This window comes from Meles meles, chromosome 11, assembly GCF_922984935.1.
Source record: "Meles meles chromosome 11, mMelMel3.1 paternal haplotype, whole genome shotgun sequence".
Taxonomy (NCBI): domain Eukaryota; kingdom Metazoa; phylum Chordata; class Mammalia; order Carnivora; family Mustelidae; genus Meles; species Meles meles.
Window position 1 is genome coordinate 48,766,609 of NC_060076.1, and position 16,799 is coordinate 48,783,407.

The following is a 16,799-nucleotide window of genomic DNA, read 5'->3' on the forward strand; positions in this document are numbered from 1 at the left end:
TTACTTAAAATCTGTTTCTAGTGTTCTGAATTTGAATGCTGCCTCATATGACAAAAATCATTTTTTTAAGACTTTTATTTTTTTTATTTGACAGAGAGAAAGATACAGGGAGAGTACAAGTAGACAAAGCCACAGACACACAGTGAGGGAGAAGCAGGTTCCCACCGAGCAGGGAGCCTGATGTGAGGCTCCATGCCAGGACCCTGGGATCATGACCTGAGCTGAAAGCAGCCACCCAACTGACTGAGCCACCCAGGCACCACAACAACATCATCTTTAACTTCACCTGCTACTACCTACTCTGGAAGGTATTATCAAAATATATTTTCTGTTCAACACTAGCTAATTACTGATGTGTTGAATAAGTTTGTAGAGCTACATCATAAAATTTAATGTATTTGTGTTTTCATTTCCAAAGCCTGCATCACAACAGGCCTCAAACATCAGCAATGGCCACAAGACACCACTGGCAGCTCACCAGTAAGAAAGATCACCTGTCCAGTTAGACTCTGAGACCCAGGAAATGATGGAGAGAAACTCCTCCAATCTTAAGGGATTCCTGTTATTCCTGGATTTGTCACACTGACCTTGAGGACAGTTTGTGTCCTCCAAGAATTCTGTGCCATTGTTTCTTATGTAATATCCAAGAAACCCAATGAAAGACAATAAAGACCAAGTTTTGTTAGAACACTCCAAGGCATTACAAGTGCCCCCAGCAGGAAGCCTGGTTCTTGTCTGGGAAGAGGAGGTGTCAAGGTTCTATTCCAGATGACTGGATTTTCCCAGCAGCACCCCACTGACAAGGTAGTTATCACCTCTACTAACCTCATTCCTCTGCAGTGACTGAGTGTCCTCCACTCGGGCTCTCCTGGGCTCAATCCTGAGGACAGGCTCACCATGTCCGGAGGACTCTAGATTCCCCTACTGTGCAGGGGCTGGTTTCCTTGTTAGCAAAGCAGTTTCTGCCCCTAGATCCTTGCCCTTGCCCCTGGAGTGTTTGTGTCAGGACCCTCTCAATGCTGACCTCCTCCTCACCTGACCAAGTAACAAAGGTGTCAACATCGCTCAGATGCTGAGAGTGAATGATTCTGTTCTCCAAGTAGAGGAAAAACCAATTACAATCCTTTCACCTTGAATAAGGGAATACATTTATTGTGCCATCACAGCTCTTAATTTTCTGGTTTTTCGTCGTTGTAAAGTAAGCTCCACACACAGGGTGGACGCTAAAGTGGGGCGTGAACTCACAGTCAGACATCAAGACCTGAAGGTAGAGTAAGAATCAGATCCTCAACCAATTGAGCCACCCAGGATCCCCCGTGGTTCAAATTTTCCTGAACTAGGGATCACTTGTTATGTCCAAAATATCTGAGCTGAGCACAGTGGATTCACTGACTGGGTCTCTCAGGAGAAACTTCCAGCACAGAAACTGATGACTTTCACTAGCTCATTCAGACTGTGTGTTGACAGTAGGCAGCTTCATCTGGTCATCTGTCTGGTGCTCACAATGCAGGGGGCTGAAGCCCAGGCTATAATGTCAGGGACACACTTCCTTGTTGCCTTTCCTCATTCACGGTGTTGCATCTTCAAATTAAGTAACAACAACAAAGAGAATTTGAAAAACTTAATATTTTCACATGCTTTCCTGGACATACTCTGACTTGCTGGTCCTGATTATATTCTACGTCATCGTAAGGATCACACAAAGGGGAGGAAGAGAAGGACCAAGGTACTACCCAGGTTTCTCTATCATTTTCAAGTCATCAGTTTTTCTGTTTCTCATGTCAACTTTCCTCGAAAGAAAAACATAGCAGCTGTGTGTGCGGGAGCGGGGAAGACAACTGTTACGTCTGACCATCACAAAAGTGAAAGAGTGGCTTGTCTACTAAGAAAATGGCAGAGTGCACGTCAGCCAAGTTTGATGCAGCAACACTGGGGACGAGCAGCTCCGGCAGACGAAAAGCTATTGCAAGTCAGGAATGTGGCTGCCTCGGCCAGAGGATCCCACAAGACCAACTCTTGGGTCCCCATGAGGTTCTCAGCTCTACAAGAGGAGCCACCTCATTTTCCTTTCGTTCAATCCACATGTACTCGGCTCTGAGGAGAGATGAGAGGAGTCACACCAACCAGCTCACAAGAGACTGGCGACCAGGACTCCAGCTGCTCACCCTCCCTGGAAGGAGACAGGATCCTCACCCTGCCTGAGAGATCTACCTACCTGATAAGTCCACTCAGGCCCAGTAAAGAGTGCCTGAGAAATACATGATTAAGACAAGGGGAACTGAAAGATCCTACATGATTCTACTCTGCACCTGGATTAGAATAATGATGAGGATCTTTTAAGATGGTAACACTAAAGCTGATTGCAGTCTAACCCTTCTGAGGTCTTTGAAACCATTACCTCTGTCTTCTCAGAAATCACATTTGGATTCCGCTTATTTATCCAGCTGTTTGGAGAGAAACAGAAACCGAAATCAGGAGGGAGAATTAGTCTGATGGTACCAAAGATCCAGTTGGAACACAGTGGCGCTGTGAGATAATGGCTTGTCTGGCAGCAGCTGTTAAAAGATGTGAAGGATAGGAATGGACAGAGGATTTGTGACCCAGGAGAGGCCATGGCATGAAATCAGTCAAGTGGAGAGAGTGAGGGATCAGGGATTCTAGATCCTACTGTGGATGCCAAAGGCTTGTGGTCTGTGGCTGTGTATGGCAACAGAGGGTGTGAGAAGAGTCAACTGCATGACTGACATGAAGTTCCAAGGACAAGTTGGTAGGATCCCTTTTATTTTTTTTTTAATATTTTACTTATTTATTTGACAGAGAGAGCGATCACAGGTAGGCAGAGAGGCAGGCAGAGAGATGAGGGGAAGCAGTCTCCCCGCTGAGCAGAGAGCCTGATGTTGGGCTTGATCCCAGGACCCTGGGCTCATGACGTGAGCTGAAGGCAGAAGCTTTAAGCCACTGAGCCATGCAGGCACCCTAGGATCCCTTTTAAATATTCATGAGACATGGTGTTTTTCTGCCAATGAGAAAGATGTTTGCAGCTGGCACTGGGTAACCCTCCTCCTTCCAGCACATTTCAGGCTGCTGGCATATTGCAGTCACCCGTGGTGGGAAGACTACCATGGTCCACATCTACATAGGAGAACTCTGTGCTCCTAGTGTCCACTTGAACCTTCTCAGTCTCGGGAATGACACAGAGAGACCGTTGCCTCGATGCTTCCTTACTGTCCTACTGTTCCACCTCCTGAAAGTCACTAATCCAGTGGACACTTTCCCATTTCTGTTCTCCTTCCAGGTTCCCACACTGCTGCTGAATTCCAACACTTTCATGCTTGCAGACGTCCGCTGTGGTTTTCTGAGCAAAGGCGTGTCCTACTCCTGCTGTAACAAGAACTTAAGGAGCACTCCAACACAGGCACAGTTGAGTTCCGGTATTCTTTGTCTGTAGACACATGGGCAGGGTTCCTGGAATTAGCATGTTTCTGTGTGGGACTGGATGTCTGGGGGCCCTCAGCTCCATAGCACAGCAATCAGCTGACAGGGGGAGTGCCTTTCTGTGCATGAGTTCAGTGAATATTCACGCTATTTTGTCATAATTGTTAAATCTGTTTGTACTCCTGAATTACACACAGCTCACTATTGCTCCATGGATTTCCATGATTCATGTATTTTCAGCTGATTTGACCAATGATTTCTCATTGCTGTAAATATGAGGAGAGAGAATGCCTGACCCGGCTTCCCACCCTCATTTTTGAAGAAAGTCTGTCAGTCTTTATATGCATGACAGTCTGGTAATGTGGATATCCACCAAACATTGTGGTATTCCGAACATGAGGAAATACTAGCAGCGAGCAACAGAGAAGAATTCTTACCACATCAAACTCTCTAGAAAAAACAATGGGGTATTATGTAGCTTAGTAAACCAGGGTCAAAGGAGGGGTTAAGGAACCCAATTATGATGCCAAATAATTCCAGGAAACATGATCTTATCCGTAGTAATAGATAATTTGATGAAGGATTGAATGAGTTATCCATTTCTGCCAAGTGAATTCTTAAAGTCGAGCAGCTCGCTGATGTGCACGTTAGTAAGAACAAGACAGGATAAACCGCCATCAGTAGTTCAGTCATGAGGAAAAATAAATACATTAAACATATTAACATGATCTGCCAGAACATCCATTCCATGAAATCACTCAGGGAAAAAGAAATGACATAAAAGGGCAAACTATGCCCAGAATAACCAACCCCATTATTCCCAGGTCCCATGCAACATTCTTCTCCAAGTCAGATGCACTGAATTCTCTTATTCATGCTCCCACCCACTCCGGGGTCTCTACTTATGCATTCCACCAAACTGACTCTCAGGAAGATCAGCAAAGGCATCTGTGTTTCTGACATCGCAGGCAGTTTCAATCCACATCTTCTAGGGATTCCCTGATGGTCTTCAAAGCATATTTACTTCCTTAAAGACACTAACCAGCATCCATCTCTCTGTCAAGAGTCCACTGTCTCCTTTGTGGCTCTTCTCTCCCCTCCCCTCAGTGGCTGAAGACACTCAGAATCAAGTGTATGTCTGTTTCTCACATGACACGGTCTCCCTGCGTGACCACCTCTGTTTCTGGCTTTTCCTGCTAGATGTGGACCTCAGTCATGGCATTTCTTGTCAAATGCCAGCTCACCTGCCCCCGACACTGGACATACATGCCTCCATGTCTGCCAGTGACCTGTCGAGGGGTCCACAGCTTTTCTGTGTGCACTTCCTATGTGCTTCAACATCTCCGTTCTATCAGCGGGAGAGATAACTCACTTCCTTTCCTTCTTCATTAGAACACTAGGTAGGAGGATTGTTTTTAGATCCCATCCCTACAGCAACCATATTTATATATCCCTACACCAAAGATGTAGACATCAGGATCTGTATTTATTACGTCCTATAGCCTAAGGGCAATGTGCAAGTTGTCCTAAAGAAAGTCAGTTCACATTTCCAACGTTAATGCAGTATGATGGTAAGTGCATTCTGTTGTCCGATCTCCAACGGAGTACACAATCAGACCTGGTGTGCCTCTTTGAAAACGCTTTTGTACTTAAAGTTCCATAAAGAAAAAATGATAAACTGATTACATATTAAAAATACATTTCATTATATTCTGCTATGTAAAGGTGTACATCTTATTACATGAAAACTGAATCTTATCAATATTTACATAAAGAAATATTTAAATAGATAGACATGAGCAAGGTCATCTGTAAGCGACTACTGCTTGTAGAGTTGACATGTTCTGAAAACACTTGACAAATTGACTGTGTTCATGGCTTTGGGACAGAGAAGTGAGAGTCTCTGGCACGGCAGAACTCCGGAATGTGTGATGTTATCAGTCAGAGGGAATCAGTTCCATGTTGAAAGGGGTGTCGCTTCTTTCTCCTGAATCTTTCTTGCAAGGCTATTGATGCATACAAGGGTTTCATGATCTCTGCTCGGACCGTCTCCCAGGCACATGGGCTGTATTGCAAAGTAGGAGGATGGTTTTTAGATTCTTATCCCTACAGCAACCCAAGATGTAGACATTAGGACCTGTATTTATTATGTCCTGTAGCCTAAGGAAACATACAATTTGTGTTAGAGAAAGTCATTTTTTATTTCCAATGTTAATGCAGTATGATGGATAAATGCATTCTGCTGTCCAGTTTCTAATCAAGTTGCACAATTGGATTGGTTGTGACTCTTTGAAAATACTTTTCTAGTTAAACTTCCATAAAGGAAAAAATAATAAACTGATTAAATTTTAAAATATATTTTATTATATTATGAAATGTCAACCTGCACATAATATTATATGAGAAATCTGACTCAATATTTACATAAATAAATATTTAAATAGATAAATAGACACGAGCATGATCATCTCTCAGTGACTATTACTTGTAGAGTTGACATGATCTGAAAACAATTGACAAATAACTCTGTTCCTGTCACCGGCACAGCAGGAATGAGAGTCTCTGACACGGCAGAACTCCAGAAGTTGGGATATTATTAGTCAGAGGGAATCACTTCAACGCGAAATGGGTCTCACTTCTTGCTCCTTAATCTCTTTTGCAAGGCTGTTGATGCATACAAGGGTTTCATGATCTCTGCTCGGACCATCTCCCAGGCACAAGGGCTGTATTGCTTCTCTTGCAGATAGAGGGAGATCCTCTGGAAGTAGTTCCTCAAGATGGAGTCCCCATTGACGAGGGGCGTCTCTCCCACCCCGGCCTCCTGCAGGGGACAGGCTTCCAGGTGGTCCAGCTGCTTAGAAAGTCCCGAGCACAATTCCTCCAGGAGGGTTGTGTTCCAGGGAGCAGGTGAGGCCTCTGTGCAGAAGAGGTGGAAGGTCTTCTGCTTCGTCACATGGACAACAGAGAGGGCTTGAGCCTTCTGCAGCTGCTTGCCATCAAATACCTCCTGGGGGAAGCCAAAGTCATTTGTGTACTTGTCACAGGAGCTAGCAGACAGTCTCCTCATTTGTCTTAGGAGCATCAAGGCCCTCCAGTGCAGCAGACCGTGGTCCTGAGGCAGGTCACATGTCAGAGAGCCGAGGGAGTGGCAGCTGAGCACCACCAGGGCCACCAAGAAGGAACAGGGCAGGGCCATCAGGGATCCTACAGATACTATTGTCCTGGCTGGTGTGGGCACGTCTGGGATCCGTGGCTCTAGCTTCTCTGAACATCTTCTCTTGTGCGTGAGGCTTATGTAGGGGACATAAGAGTTTTCGATTTCTGAATGTTTCCCTTACTTTCTACTTCTCTTTTTGCTTTCCTTTCTACACTTTCTACTGGGGTTTAGAGCATGGGTCTCTCAACTGTTTCTTTTTCCTATTACCGCCTCCTGTCACAGCCCTTTGAATATTTATGTAATTGTCCTTCCAACAAAACTTGGTAACGGAATCTACACTCTATACAGCTATGTATGTATAACTCTGCTTTATACATTAAAAAAGACAGAGTTCATTTTACTCTGTTTATTTAATTCAGGGTTACGATTGATTAAAAATTTCACCCGAAAGCTGTATTTTAAAGCAATTTATCCTTTACTGGATATCTAAATATGATGAGTGACTTCTAAATCTTCTTACATAAATGGAAATATAAAAGTACAATGCAAATTAAGTATTTCTAGAAAGACATAATAATATCGGTGTCCCTAGACACTGAGAATCATTCCAAATTGCTAACAACTAATGAATTATTCGATTATTTATTGGACGTTTGTTTTTCCTATACTGTATTTTCATATGACCTCAATGAGAAACTGATTTTTAACTTCACTTGCGGCAAGATACTCATCAAGTTATTCTCATATATTTTTTCTATCTAGTACCAGATAGAATTCCTGATGCAATGAATGAGTTTAGAAGAATTAAATGATTATGTAGAATCTATTTGTATTTCATTTCCAAAGCCCGCATCAAAACAAGGCTCAAACACCAGCAACCTCCACAAGACTGCCCATGGCATGTTGCAGTCTTGTTCCCAACCTTAAGAACTACTGTTACATTGTTGGAAGCACTTGGACAAGCGTTGCCTCTGGTTGGTGGGGGGGTGCTCTAATGGGGAGAGACCTTGCAGCTCCAGGGCAGGAAGGATGGAGAAAATCTCAGGACCTTCTTCTCACTTTTACTAGGAACTTATATGCTCTTTTTTTAAAGAGGATATTTTCGTTGAAGATCATGGCTAGGAGAGCGTGTTCATTTCAGGAAAGTTTTTGTTTGTGTGTGTTTGCTTGCTCTGGAGGAAAATCTCCTACCAGGGGACAGACTTCTACATACAAAATGAACCCGTGCCCACACCTGGTCCCTGTCTAGCCCACCTTGCCCCCACAATGGCAGCCTCCACTGTAAATTCTGTGACAGGCCACAGACCAGCAGCCTCCTGCTCTGTCTCCTCTCTGCTCCTGCCACTGTGACATCACTGCACTGGGGACATTCCCTCAGGTCAACAGTAGTTACCAGGAGAAAAGAAAACAACAAGGGTCTTCTAAGAGAGTTTCAAAAAATCCTTGAAATTTCAAAGAACTTTTGTTTTTCTTTGTGGCTTGTAATTGAAAGTAAAATGGCCAGACAGAAACCACAAAGGAAAAGGAAGCAGCTGTGTGAATGGGCATGAGAGGATCCTGAGGAGAGAGGGAGGACGGGGAGCTCACAGGATGTTTCTACACTGGGGGAGAGGGAAACACTGTGATTGGAGAGTGAAAGGATGGGATCTCGGAGGGCATGGAGGAAGGGGAAATATGCTGTAGCAGAACGTACAGAGTATGCGGACATAGGTACAGTGTATATGTATACATATTACATTATTATGTAACTAATCACATTCAATGGATAGGCCACCTGTTCCCAATGGGTATTTTTTTTCACAATGGTATTTTAGAGGATCAGCCCTTTGCAGTCAGTTACAGGGAAAAGGATAAGAGAAGATCAATTTTTAGGGAAAACATAACAAATAGTGCCCATCTGTTAAATTCTCACTCAATGGAAGATACTAGATACATTGAAATATGCCACTTTATTTTACAACAACTCTAGGAATATTTCCACCCCACTTTACATCTGGGGAAACTGAGCTGCAGAGCGTTTAAATGAGGTTTCACTATCAAACAACGAGGTATAAAGAGAATTCCAATGCAGGGCACAGTCCTGTAGCCCATGTGATAAATTCGTGCCTGAGGTTCCTCTTGGGAAATTCTGAATCTTCCCTTCTTCCACACTTCCTGGAGATCATTCTTCCCTGGTTGCATCCCGACTGCACAGGCTGATCCATCTCTGTGCCCCTGACAGGCTCCCCTTCTCCTTCTCGGCCTTAAAAGGTAAAGGTTCTCTGAAGCTTTAGGGCATCTTCTCATTCCACACTAACATCAGATGGAAGGACTTTCAGTACCGTGCCTCGATTTCCAAATATGCAAGGGACATTGCGATTTCATGTCTCCAGGACGTGCATTGTTGGAGAGTCCAGAATCACCCCTGCATCTCCAGTGGGAAGTCTGCTGTCCCCTCTTCCTGACTTCCTTCCTTCAGGTTCCTGGTCACAGATCCCCTTGGCATCTACCGTCTGAAGAGGTAGACTCCTGACTGTCCTAGAGTGATTGCTTTCCCCCTCTCTCTGCTGGCAAGCCAGGAGACTTCCCTCTGACCTTCACAGGGGAGCCTAGTGGAGATTCCGAAGGTACAACTCACAAACCTGTGGGCTCCACCAACTAGGGAGGCCTGGACATTGTAACTGTCCAGTGGAGGCACACAGAGCCTCGAGCCATCCTTCTGTAAACAGCTCGAGTTCCGATCACTGCCTGCTCCTGGCGGGTGTGACTGTCTGCGCGCGCCTTTATCTCCCGGTGCCAGCCCTGAGACTGGCCCTGAGAACTCAGGTGTGAGTGGATCTAAGAAGAGTTGTTGTTTCCATCTTCTTGCAGTTGGTGCTTGTTGGTTTTGTTCTTGTTGTTGCAGCTGTGGAGTCAGGAAAGGTGTTCCAACTGGTTCAGTGTAGATCCAAAAACCAGAGGATCCTGCAATCCGTGAACACATGAACAACTTCAGGCTAGCTCTGTCCTGCAGACAGAGGACCTTAGGGACAGTCCTGTCACAGACACATCTTAACCACAATGCTGAGTAACCTAACTCCAGATGGGTCACCTGATTTTGACTCAGACTCCTTCCCAGGCAGTCACTCTGTTTCTTCTGTCTCAGTTGGAGATGGATTTTCTGGAAGCACGTCATCAAGGCCATGCCAGGGACCTCAAACCCAGGGGAGACTCCCCCACTCCCGTCGCAGGTACCACACAGGTGTCCAGGGTGCTGGCTGCCCCAGCTGGGACGGGTTCAGGCAGCAAATGGCGGTGCCTGGTGGGGAAGAGTGTGAAGGTCAGCTGCAGCATCTGGTGGAGGACCGACTTGGTGTGGACCTCCCGGAACTGGCAGCCACGCACCTTGTCCCAGAGGAGCTGTTCCTGGTTCAGAAGAAGGGACTGATGCTCCTCCTCTGTGTCAGAAGGAGCAGGTCCCCCTGTGATGCTGCCCAGGGCCAGGAGGCAGCTCACAGCCCAGAGCTGAGATGCTGCCATGGGGAACTAGTAGGAGCCCCACAGATGGGCTGGGCGTTGCACCTCAGGGCTTCTGGTGGCCTGGGGAACCAGTGGGGGGTGACCTGGCCCCTAATTCAGCTTCATTTCTTTCGCTTCATGAGACTTCAATAGAACAGGGTAGTTTTCATTTGCAGAATGTTCCAGTACGCTTTTCATGCCTTTTCATTTTTGTCTGTTTTTCTTTATATATGCTTTATGTGGATTAGAAGACATTAGAAGGCATCACCCATTTCAATTATTTCTTCATATTCTCATGGAAGTTTAATTAGCCCAAAGAAGGTAAATCTCCCAGATCTATATTCTATCCATAGTCACTACCTTCTCTTCTGTTCTTGAACTTTCCTCTGCCAAAAGTACGGTTTCTGGTGAGTAATTCAGTCAAAACAGCTGGTCCCCATAGTCACAACCCTTCTACTTCCCGGCTTCATGGACACTTTCCATGCACCCTTTGCTATGACGTAATTCCTTGAAGCCTTTCTGGGTTTGAAATAGACTCTTAAACAATATTCGCTCTTATGCTACTGCCTTAGGGCCATTCTTTGCAGACACCTTTGTCTGCAGTGTGGCTCTTTTCTCCCTTAACCAGGGGAGGTTTGAGGCACCATTTCTCATTCTACGCTCTCCTCCCAGGTGACCACTTCCCTCCCTGGGCTTTACGTGAATGGAATGGCTTGTAAATGGCAGGACCAAGGATTCCTTTTCTTTGTTTTGATTTGTTTTGTTTTGTTTAAGTATTTTATTTATTTATACGACACAGAGAGAGAGAGACAGCAAGCACAAGCAGGGGAGTGTGAGAGGGAGAAGCAGATCGCAGCTGAATGTGGAGCTCGACCCAGGGCTTGATCCCAGGAACCTGGCATCATGACCTGAGCCTAAGGCAGACACTGAACCAAATGAGCCACTCGGGTGCCCCTGACCCATCAATTTTGTAAAGAATATTCGCACTTGGGTGTCTACCAGTGTGATGTAGAACGTATCTGGTGCTTTTCATTTGATTTCCTGACATGTCTGCTTCTTTTTCTACTGATAGAATTTGTAATTTCCCTTCTTCTCACTCTTTCCTTTAACATAACTGGTATTACTTCACTACGATTATTGTCCTGAGGTTAGTTTTTCTACAAAATCCAAGATACAGTCACAGCATTGGACTCGTGAAGTCTGCCTTTCCCGTGACGACAGCATGCTAAGTGACTGCCAAGAAGTCAATGTGATCACTTCTAATGTGAAAACAAAATAACGAGTGAGAGACTGGTACAGGCCTTTATTTCATCAGGTTAATCAGACTTGTTTCCTGCTTCAATAAGAAACAAAAGCAAGAAGTTTTCTATAGAAACATTTAATGAACAGAAAATAAAGAATTTAATATACACAAAACATATACAATTCTCTTAACCACAAAGGGAAAGTACAACTAATACAATACAATAAAAAAATAACTTAAATCTTATAAACAGTGAAATAAATAAATAGTTAAATAGGCAGATCAGGATGGTCATCTGAAAGCGACAGGTGTTTGTAACGTTGACTTCATGTTGCCTGAACACATGTGACAAACTGATTCAGTTCATGTCATGATGACAGCCAAAATGAGAGTCTTTGACACTACAGACACATGGCAGTGTGATATTATTAGTCAGAATCATTTCCATGTTGAAATGGTTCTCACTTCCTGCTCCTTAATCTCTTTTGCAAGGCTGTTGATGCATACAAGGGTTTCATGATCTCGGCTCGGACCATCTCCCAGGCACAAGGGCTGTATTGCTTCTCTTGCAGGTAGAGGGAGATCCTCTGGAAGTAGTTCCTCAGGATGGAGTCCCCATTGTCGAGGGGCGTCTCTCCCACCCCAGCCTCCTGCAGGGGACAGGCTTCCAGGTGGCCCAGCTGCTTAGAAAGTCCCGAGCACAGTTCCACCAGGAGAGTTGTGTTCCAGGGAGCAGGTGAGGCCTCTGTGCAGAAGAGGTGGAAGGTCTTCTGGTTTGTCACATGGATGACAGAGAGGGCTTGAGCCTTCTGCAGCTGCTTGCTGTCAAACACCTCCTGGGGGAAGCCAAAGTCGTTTGTGTACTTGTCACAGGAGCTAGCAGACAGTCTCCTCATTTGTCTTAGGAGCATCAAGGCCCTCCAGTGCAGCAGACCGTGGTCCTGAGGAAGGTCACATGCCAGAGAGCTGAGGGAGTGGCAGCTGAGCACCACCAGGGCCACCAAGAAGGAGCAGGGCAGGGCCATGGGTTATCCTGCAAGATGCTGTTGGCCTGGCTGGGGTGGTCACGTCTGGGACCCGTGGCTCTAGCTTCTCTGAACATCTTTTCTTGTGCGTGAGGCTTAAGTAGGGGACATAGGAGTTTTCAATTTCTGAACGTTTCCCTTACTTTCTACTTCTCTTTTTGCTTTCCTTTCTACACTTTCCATTTGGGTTTGGAGCATGGGTTTCTCAACCATGTATTATTTTCTTCAAGAATTATCCTTGCCTCCAGAATCTTTTTGGATGTTTTTTAATTGCATTCCAAGAAAACTTAATAGCAGGGAGACACCGTATATATCATTATATATTGTACTTTTGTCTGTGCTTTAAGATAAAAAAAATTGCAATGTTTATCCAATTCAGGGTCCAGAATGACTAAAAACTTTAAGCTAATAGTTTCATTTTAAAGCTATTGATGCTTATGTATATAAGTAAATTGGATGAGTGACTTATAATTTCTTTACATGTATACAGATTAGTAGATGGAGTACATAAGCAAATTAACAATTTCTAAAAGGACATAATGATTTCGGTGTACCTGGACATTTCCAATCAATCCAGATTGCTAAATGCAAGTGAAAACTGGAATTATTTACTTAACATGTGTTTTTAGTGTACTGAATTTGAATGTTGCCTCATATGACAAAATCATTTTTTTAAGGTTTTTTTAGTTTATTTTACAGAGAGAAAGATACAGAGAGAGTACAAGTAGACAGAGCAGCAGGCACATGGTGAGGGAGAAGCAGGCTCCCACCGAGCAGGGAGCCTGATGCGAGGCTCCATCCCAGCACCCTGGGATCATGGCCTGAGCTGAAAGCAGCCATCCAAGTGACTGAGCCACCCAGGAACCACGACAACATCATCTTTCACTTCACCTGCTACTACCTCCTCTGGAAGGTATTGTCAAAACATTTTTTCTGTTTTACACTAGATAATTACTGAGGTGTTGAATGAGTTTTGTAGAGCTAAATCATAAAATTTAATGTGTTTGTGTTTTCATTTCCAAAGCCTGCATCACAACAGGCCTCAGCCATCAGCAATGGCCACAAGACACCACTGGCAGCTCACCAGTAAGAAAGATCACCTGTCCAGTTAGACTCTGAGACCCAGGAAATGATGGAGAGAAACTCCTCCATTCCTAAGGGATTCCTGTTATTCCTAGATTTGTCACACTGACCTTGCTGACACTTTGTGTCCTCTAAGAATTCTGTGCCATTGTTTCTTAGGTAATATCCATGAAAATATCGGGTGGAGAGAGTGAGGGATCAAGGATTCTAGATCTCACTGTGGATGCCAAAGGCTTCTTGTCTGTGATTGTGTATGGCAACATGGGGTGTGGGAGGAGTCAACTGCATGACTGACTTAAAATTCCAAGGACAAGTTGGCAGGATCCCTTTTATTTTTTTTTAATATTTTATTTATTTATTTGACAGAGAGAGAGAGAGATCACAGTAGGCAGAGAGGCAGGCAGAGAGAGGGAGGAAGCAGGCTACCCGCTGAGCAGAGAGCCCGATGTGGGGCTGGATCCCAGGAGCCTGGGATCATGACCTGAGCTAAAGGCAGAGGCTTTAACCCACTGAGCCACCCAGGCACCCTAGGATCCCTTTTAAACACTCATGAGACATTAGGTTTTTCTGCCAATGAGAAAGATGTTTGCAGCTTGCACTGGGTAACCCTCCTCCTTCCAGCACATTTCAGGCTGCTGGCATATTGCAGTCACCCGTGGTGGGAAGACTACCATGGTCCACATCTACATAGGAGAACTCTGTGCTCCTAGTGTCCACTTGAACCTTCTCAGTCTCGGGAATGACACAGAGAGACCGTTGACTCGATGCTGCCTTACTGTACTACTGTTCCTCCTGCCAAGGATAAGTCACTAATCCAGTGGACACTTTCCCATTTCTGTTCTCCTTCCAGGTTCCCACACTGCTGCTGAATTCCAACACTTTCATGTTTCCAGACATCACCTGGTTATCTGAGCAAAGGAGTGTTGTACTCCTGGTGTAACGAGAACTTAAGCAGCGTTCCAACAGAGGCACAGTTGAGCTCTGGGATTCTTTGGCTGTAGACATATCGGCAGGGTTCCTGAAATTAGTGTGTTTCTGTGTGGATCTAGACGTCTGGGGACCTTGAGCTCCAAAGCACAGGGATTGTGGGGTTGTGGAGGGAGGGCAAGTGGGCACTCTGGCTCCTGAAGCTGCCAAACCTTGGCTGCCTGTTGCCGGTAGTGCAGGGTAATGTCTCCCAGTCTGACCATGGGCACCAGCCCTGAGCCCTGCCTCTTCTACATCCCCTGGCAGGTTGACCAGAAATGCCTGGGATGAAAAGGTGCCGAGGGTCAGGGCACCTTGGTGTCTCAGTCATTCAAGCATCTTCCTTGGACTCAGTTCATGATTTCACAGTCCTAGGATCGAGCCCCAACTTACTCAGCGTGGAGTCAGCTGTCCTTCTGACCTTCCCCCTCTCATGCTGTGCCTCTCTCAAATAAATAAACAAAATCCTTAAAATAAAAAAAAAATTGGCAGGGGTGTTCATTCCCCTTGTGCCTGCATCTGTCCTTTGTGCTTGGTTCTCCAATACTTTCCATTATTTAATAATCAATAACACTGGAATTGAAAGTGACTGTGGGCTGAAATTCCTATAGTGATTTCAGGTTCACGACTTACTCTTTGTCATAGACAGAGTAAGGAAACAGGTTTATGACAGCATTAGAATCTCTGGGTGTCCACAAGTAGGCTTTGTGTAGCTGGAAGGGACATCCTCAGGAAGAGGTCCCATTTTGGTCACCTCCCTTGTCCCACATGGCTACCAGGGGGCAGTCTCCCTGGAGAGGAGCTTCACTAGGCCACCCTTCAACCTGATCCTGCTCTCTGTTTCCTTTCAGCCACAGCTGCTGTTCCATCACATTGGATGGAAATCTGAGCAAAGCCTCTCTAGCAGGTGGTTCTGCAAAACCTAGAGATTTCATTGCGTTTTTGTCTTCTACTTGCTTTCTCGTGCTGCTCCTCACGAAAACCTTTAAGCTGAGATGACAGCAGAACAGAAAGCTGTTGTGTGAACAGGCTGAGAGGTCCAGAGAGTGAATGCCAAGTGTGCTGTGGGGACTTCTGCCTTGGCGAGGAAGGTAACTGTTAGGACAGGGGAATGTGTTCTGCAGTGAGGGTTGGGGGAGGGTAGAGGGCAGGGTGGGTGCAGAAGGATTAGGAAATAGCATGTTCTTCTGCACTTCCACCTAGATATTTATTCTCGACTCTCAGATGTTCGTAGAAGCCACCGTCTCATCACTGGTGAAAAATAAAAACCCTTCTTGGCAATGGGGGATGAATGGGTCAGGCTTTTCTAGAATTCACAACAGAATTCCAGTTTGGGAGACTGCCTCCTTTGCAAGTCAGGTACTGACGTGTAGGACACACTGTTCCCAAGAATTGTGTAGGAGGAGACAAACAATATTCTCATATATAGCTGTCAGAATTAAGATAAGACGACTGCTACCATATTTATGCCTTTCCCTATGGAAGATGCACTGCTAGGTGCCTTTCAGTGCATATTTCATAGTTCAGTGAATAATCACGCTATTCTGTTATAATTGTTAAATCTCTTGGTACTCCTGAATTATGCACAACTCACTATTGCTCCATGGATTTCCATGATTTATGTATTTTCAGCTGATTTGACCAATGATTTCTCATTGCTGTAAATATGAGGAGAGAGAATGCCTGACTCAGCTTCCCACCTTTATTTTTGAAGAAAGTCTGTCAGTGTTTATGTGCATGAGAATCTTGTGATGTGCATATCCACCAAACATTGTGATATTCGGAACATGAGGAAATACTAGCAGCGAACAACAGAGAAGAATTCTTACCATATCAAAATCTCTTGAAAAAACTATGGGGTATTATGCCGCTGTAGTAAACAGTGTCACAAGGAGGACTTAGGGAACCTAATAATGAGGCCGATAATTCTGGGAAACATGATTTTATCCGTAGTAATAGATAATTTGATGAAGGATTGAATGAGTTATCCATTCCTGCCCAGTGAGTCCTTAAAGCCGAGCAGCTCACTGATGTGCAAGAAAGTAAGAACCAAGATAGGATAAACCACCCTCAGTAGTTAAGTCATGATGAAAAATCAATATAACATTAAACATATTAACATGATTTGCCAGAACATCGAATCCATGAAATGACTCAGGGAAAAAGAAATGACATAAAAGGGCAAACTATGCCCAGAATAACCAACCCCATTATTCCCAGATCCCATGCAATATTCTTCTCCAAGTCAGACGCACTGACTTCTCTTGCTCCCACCCACTCCAGGGTCTCTGCTTATGCATTCCACCAAACTGACTCTCAGGAAGATCAGCAAAGGCAACTGTGTTTCTGACATCGCAGGCAGTTTCCATCCACATCTTCTAGGGATCCACTGACGGTCTTCGAAGCACATTTA

At 44.8% G+C, this 16,799-nt stretch overlaps 2 protein-coding genes and 1 long non-coding RNA gene across 3 annotated transcripts; 1 reads left to right on the top strand and 2 right to left on the bottom strand.

The window, feature by feature from the left end:
* Positions 1–752: 752 nt before the first annotated feature.
* LOC123952854 lies at positions 753–15,438 on the top strand. Its single transcript, XR_006820753.1, has 3 exons — positions 753–804; positions 15,238–15,293; positions 15,377–15,438. It is a non-coding gene; the product is annotated as an uncharacterized LOC123952854 (long non-coding RNA).
* On the bottom strand, positions 6,068–6,667 carry LOC123952845 (interferon alpha-1/2-like). Its single transcript, XM_046022429.1, has one exon. The coding sequence runs from the start codon at positions 6,629–6,631 to the stop codon at positions 6,068–6,070; it is 564 nt and encodes a 187-aa protein (XP_045878385.1). The 5' UTR covers positions 6,632–6,667.
* LOC123952841 (interferon alpha-1/2-like) lies at positions 11,774–12,374 on the bottom strand. The gene has a single exon (XM_046022425.1). The coding sequence runs from the start codon at positions 12,335–12,337 to the stop codon at positions 11,774–11,776; it is 564 nt and encodes a 187-aa protein (XP_045878381.1). The 5' UTR covers positions 12,338–12,374.
* Positions 15,439–16,799: the final 1,361 nt, after the last annotated feature.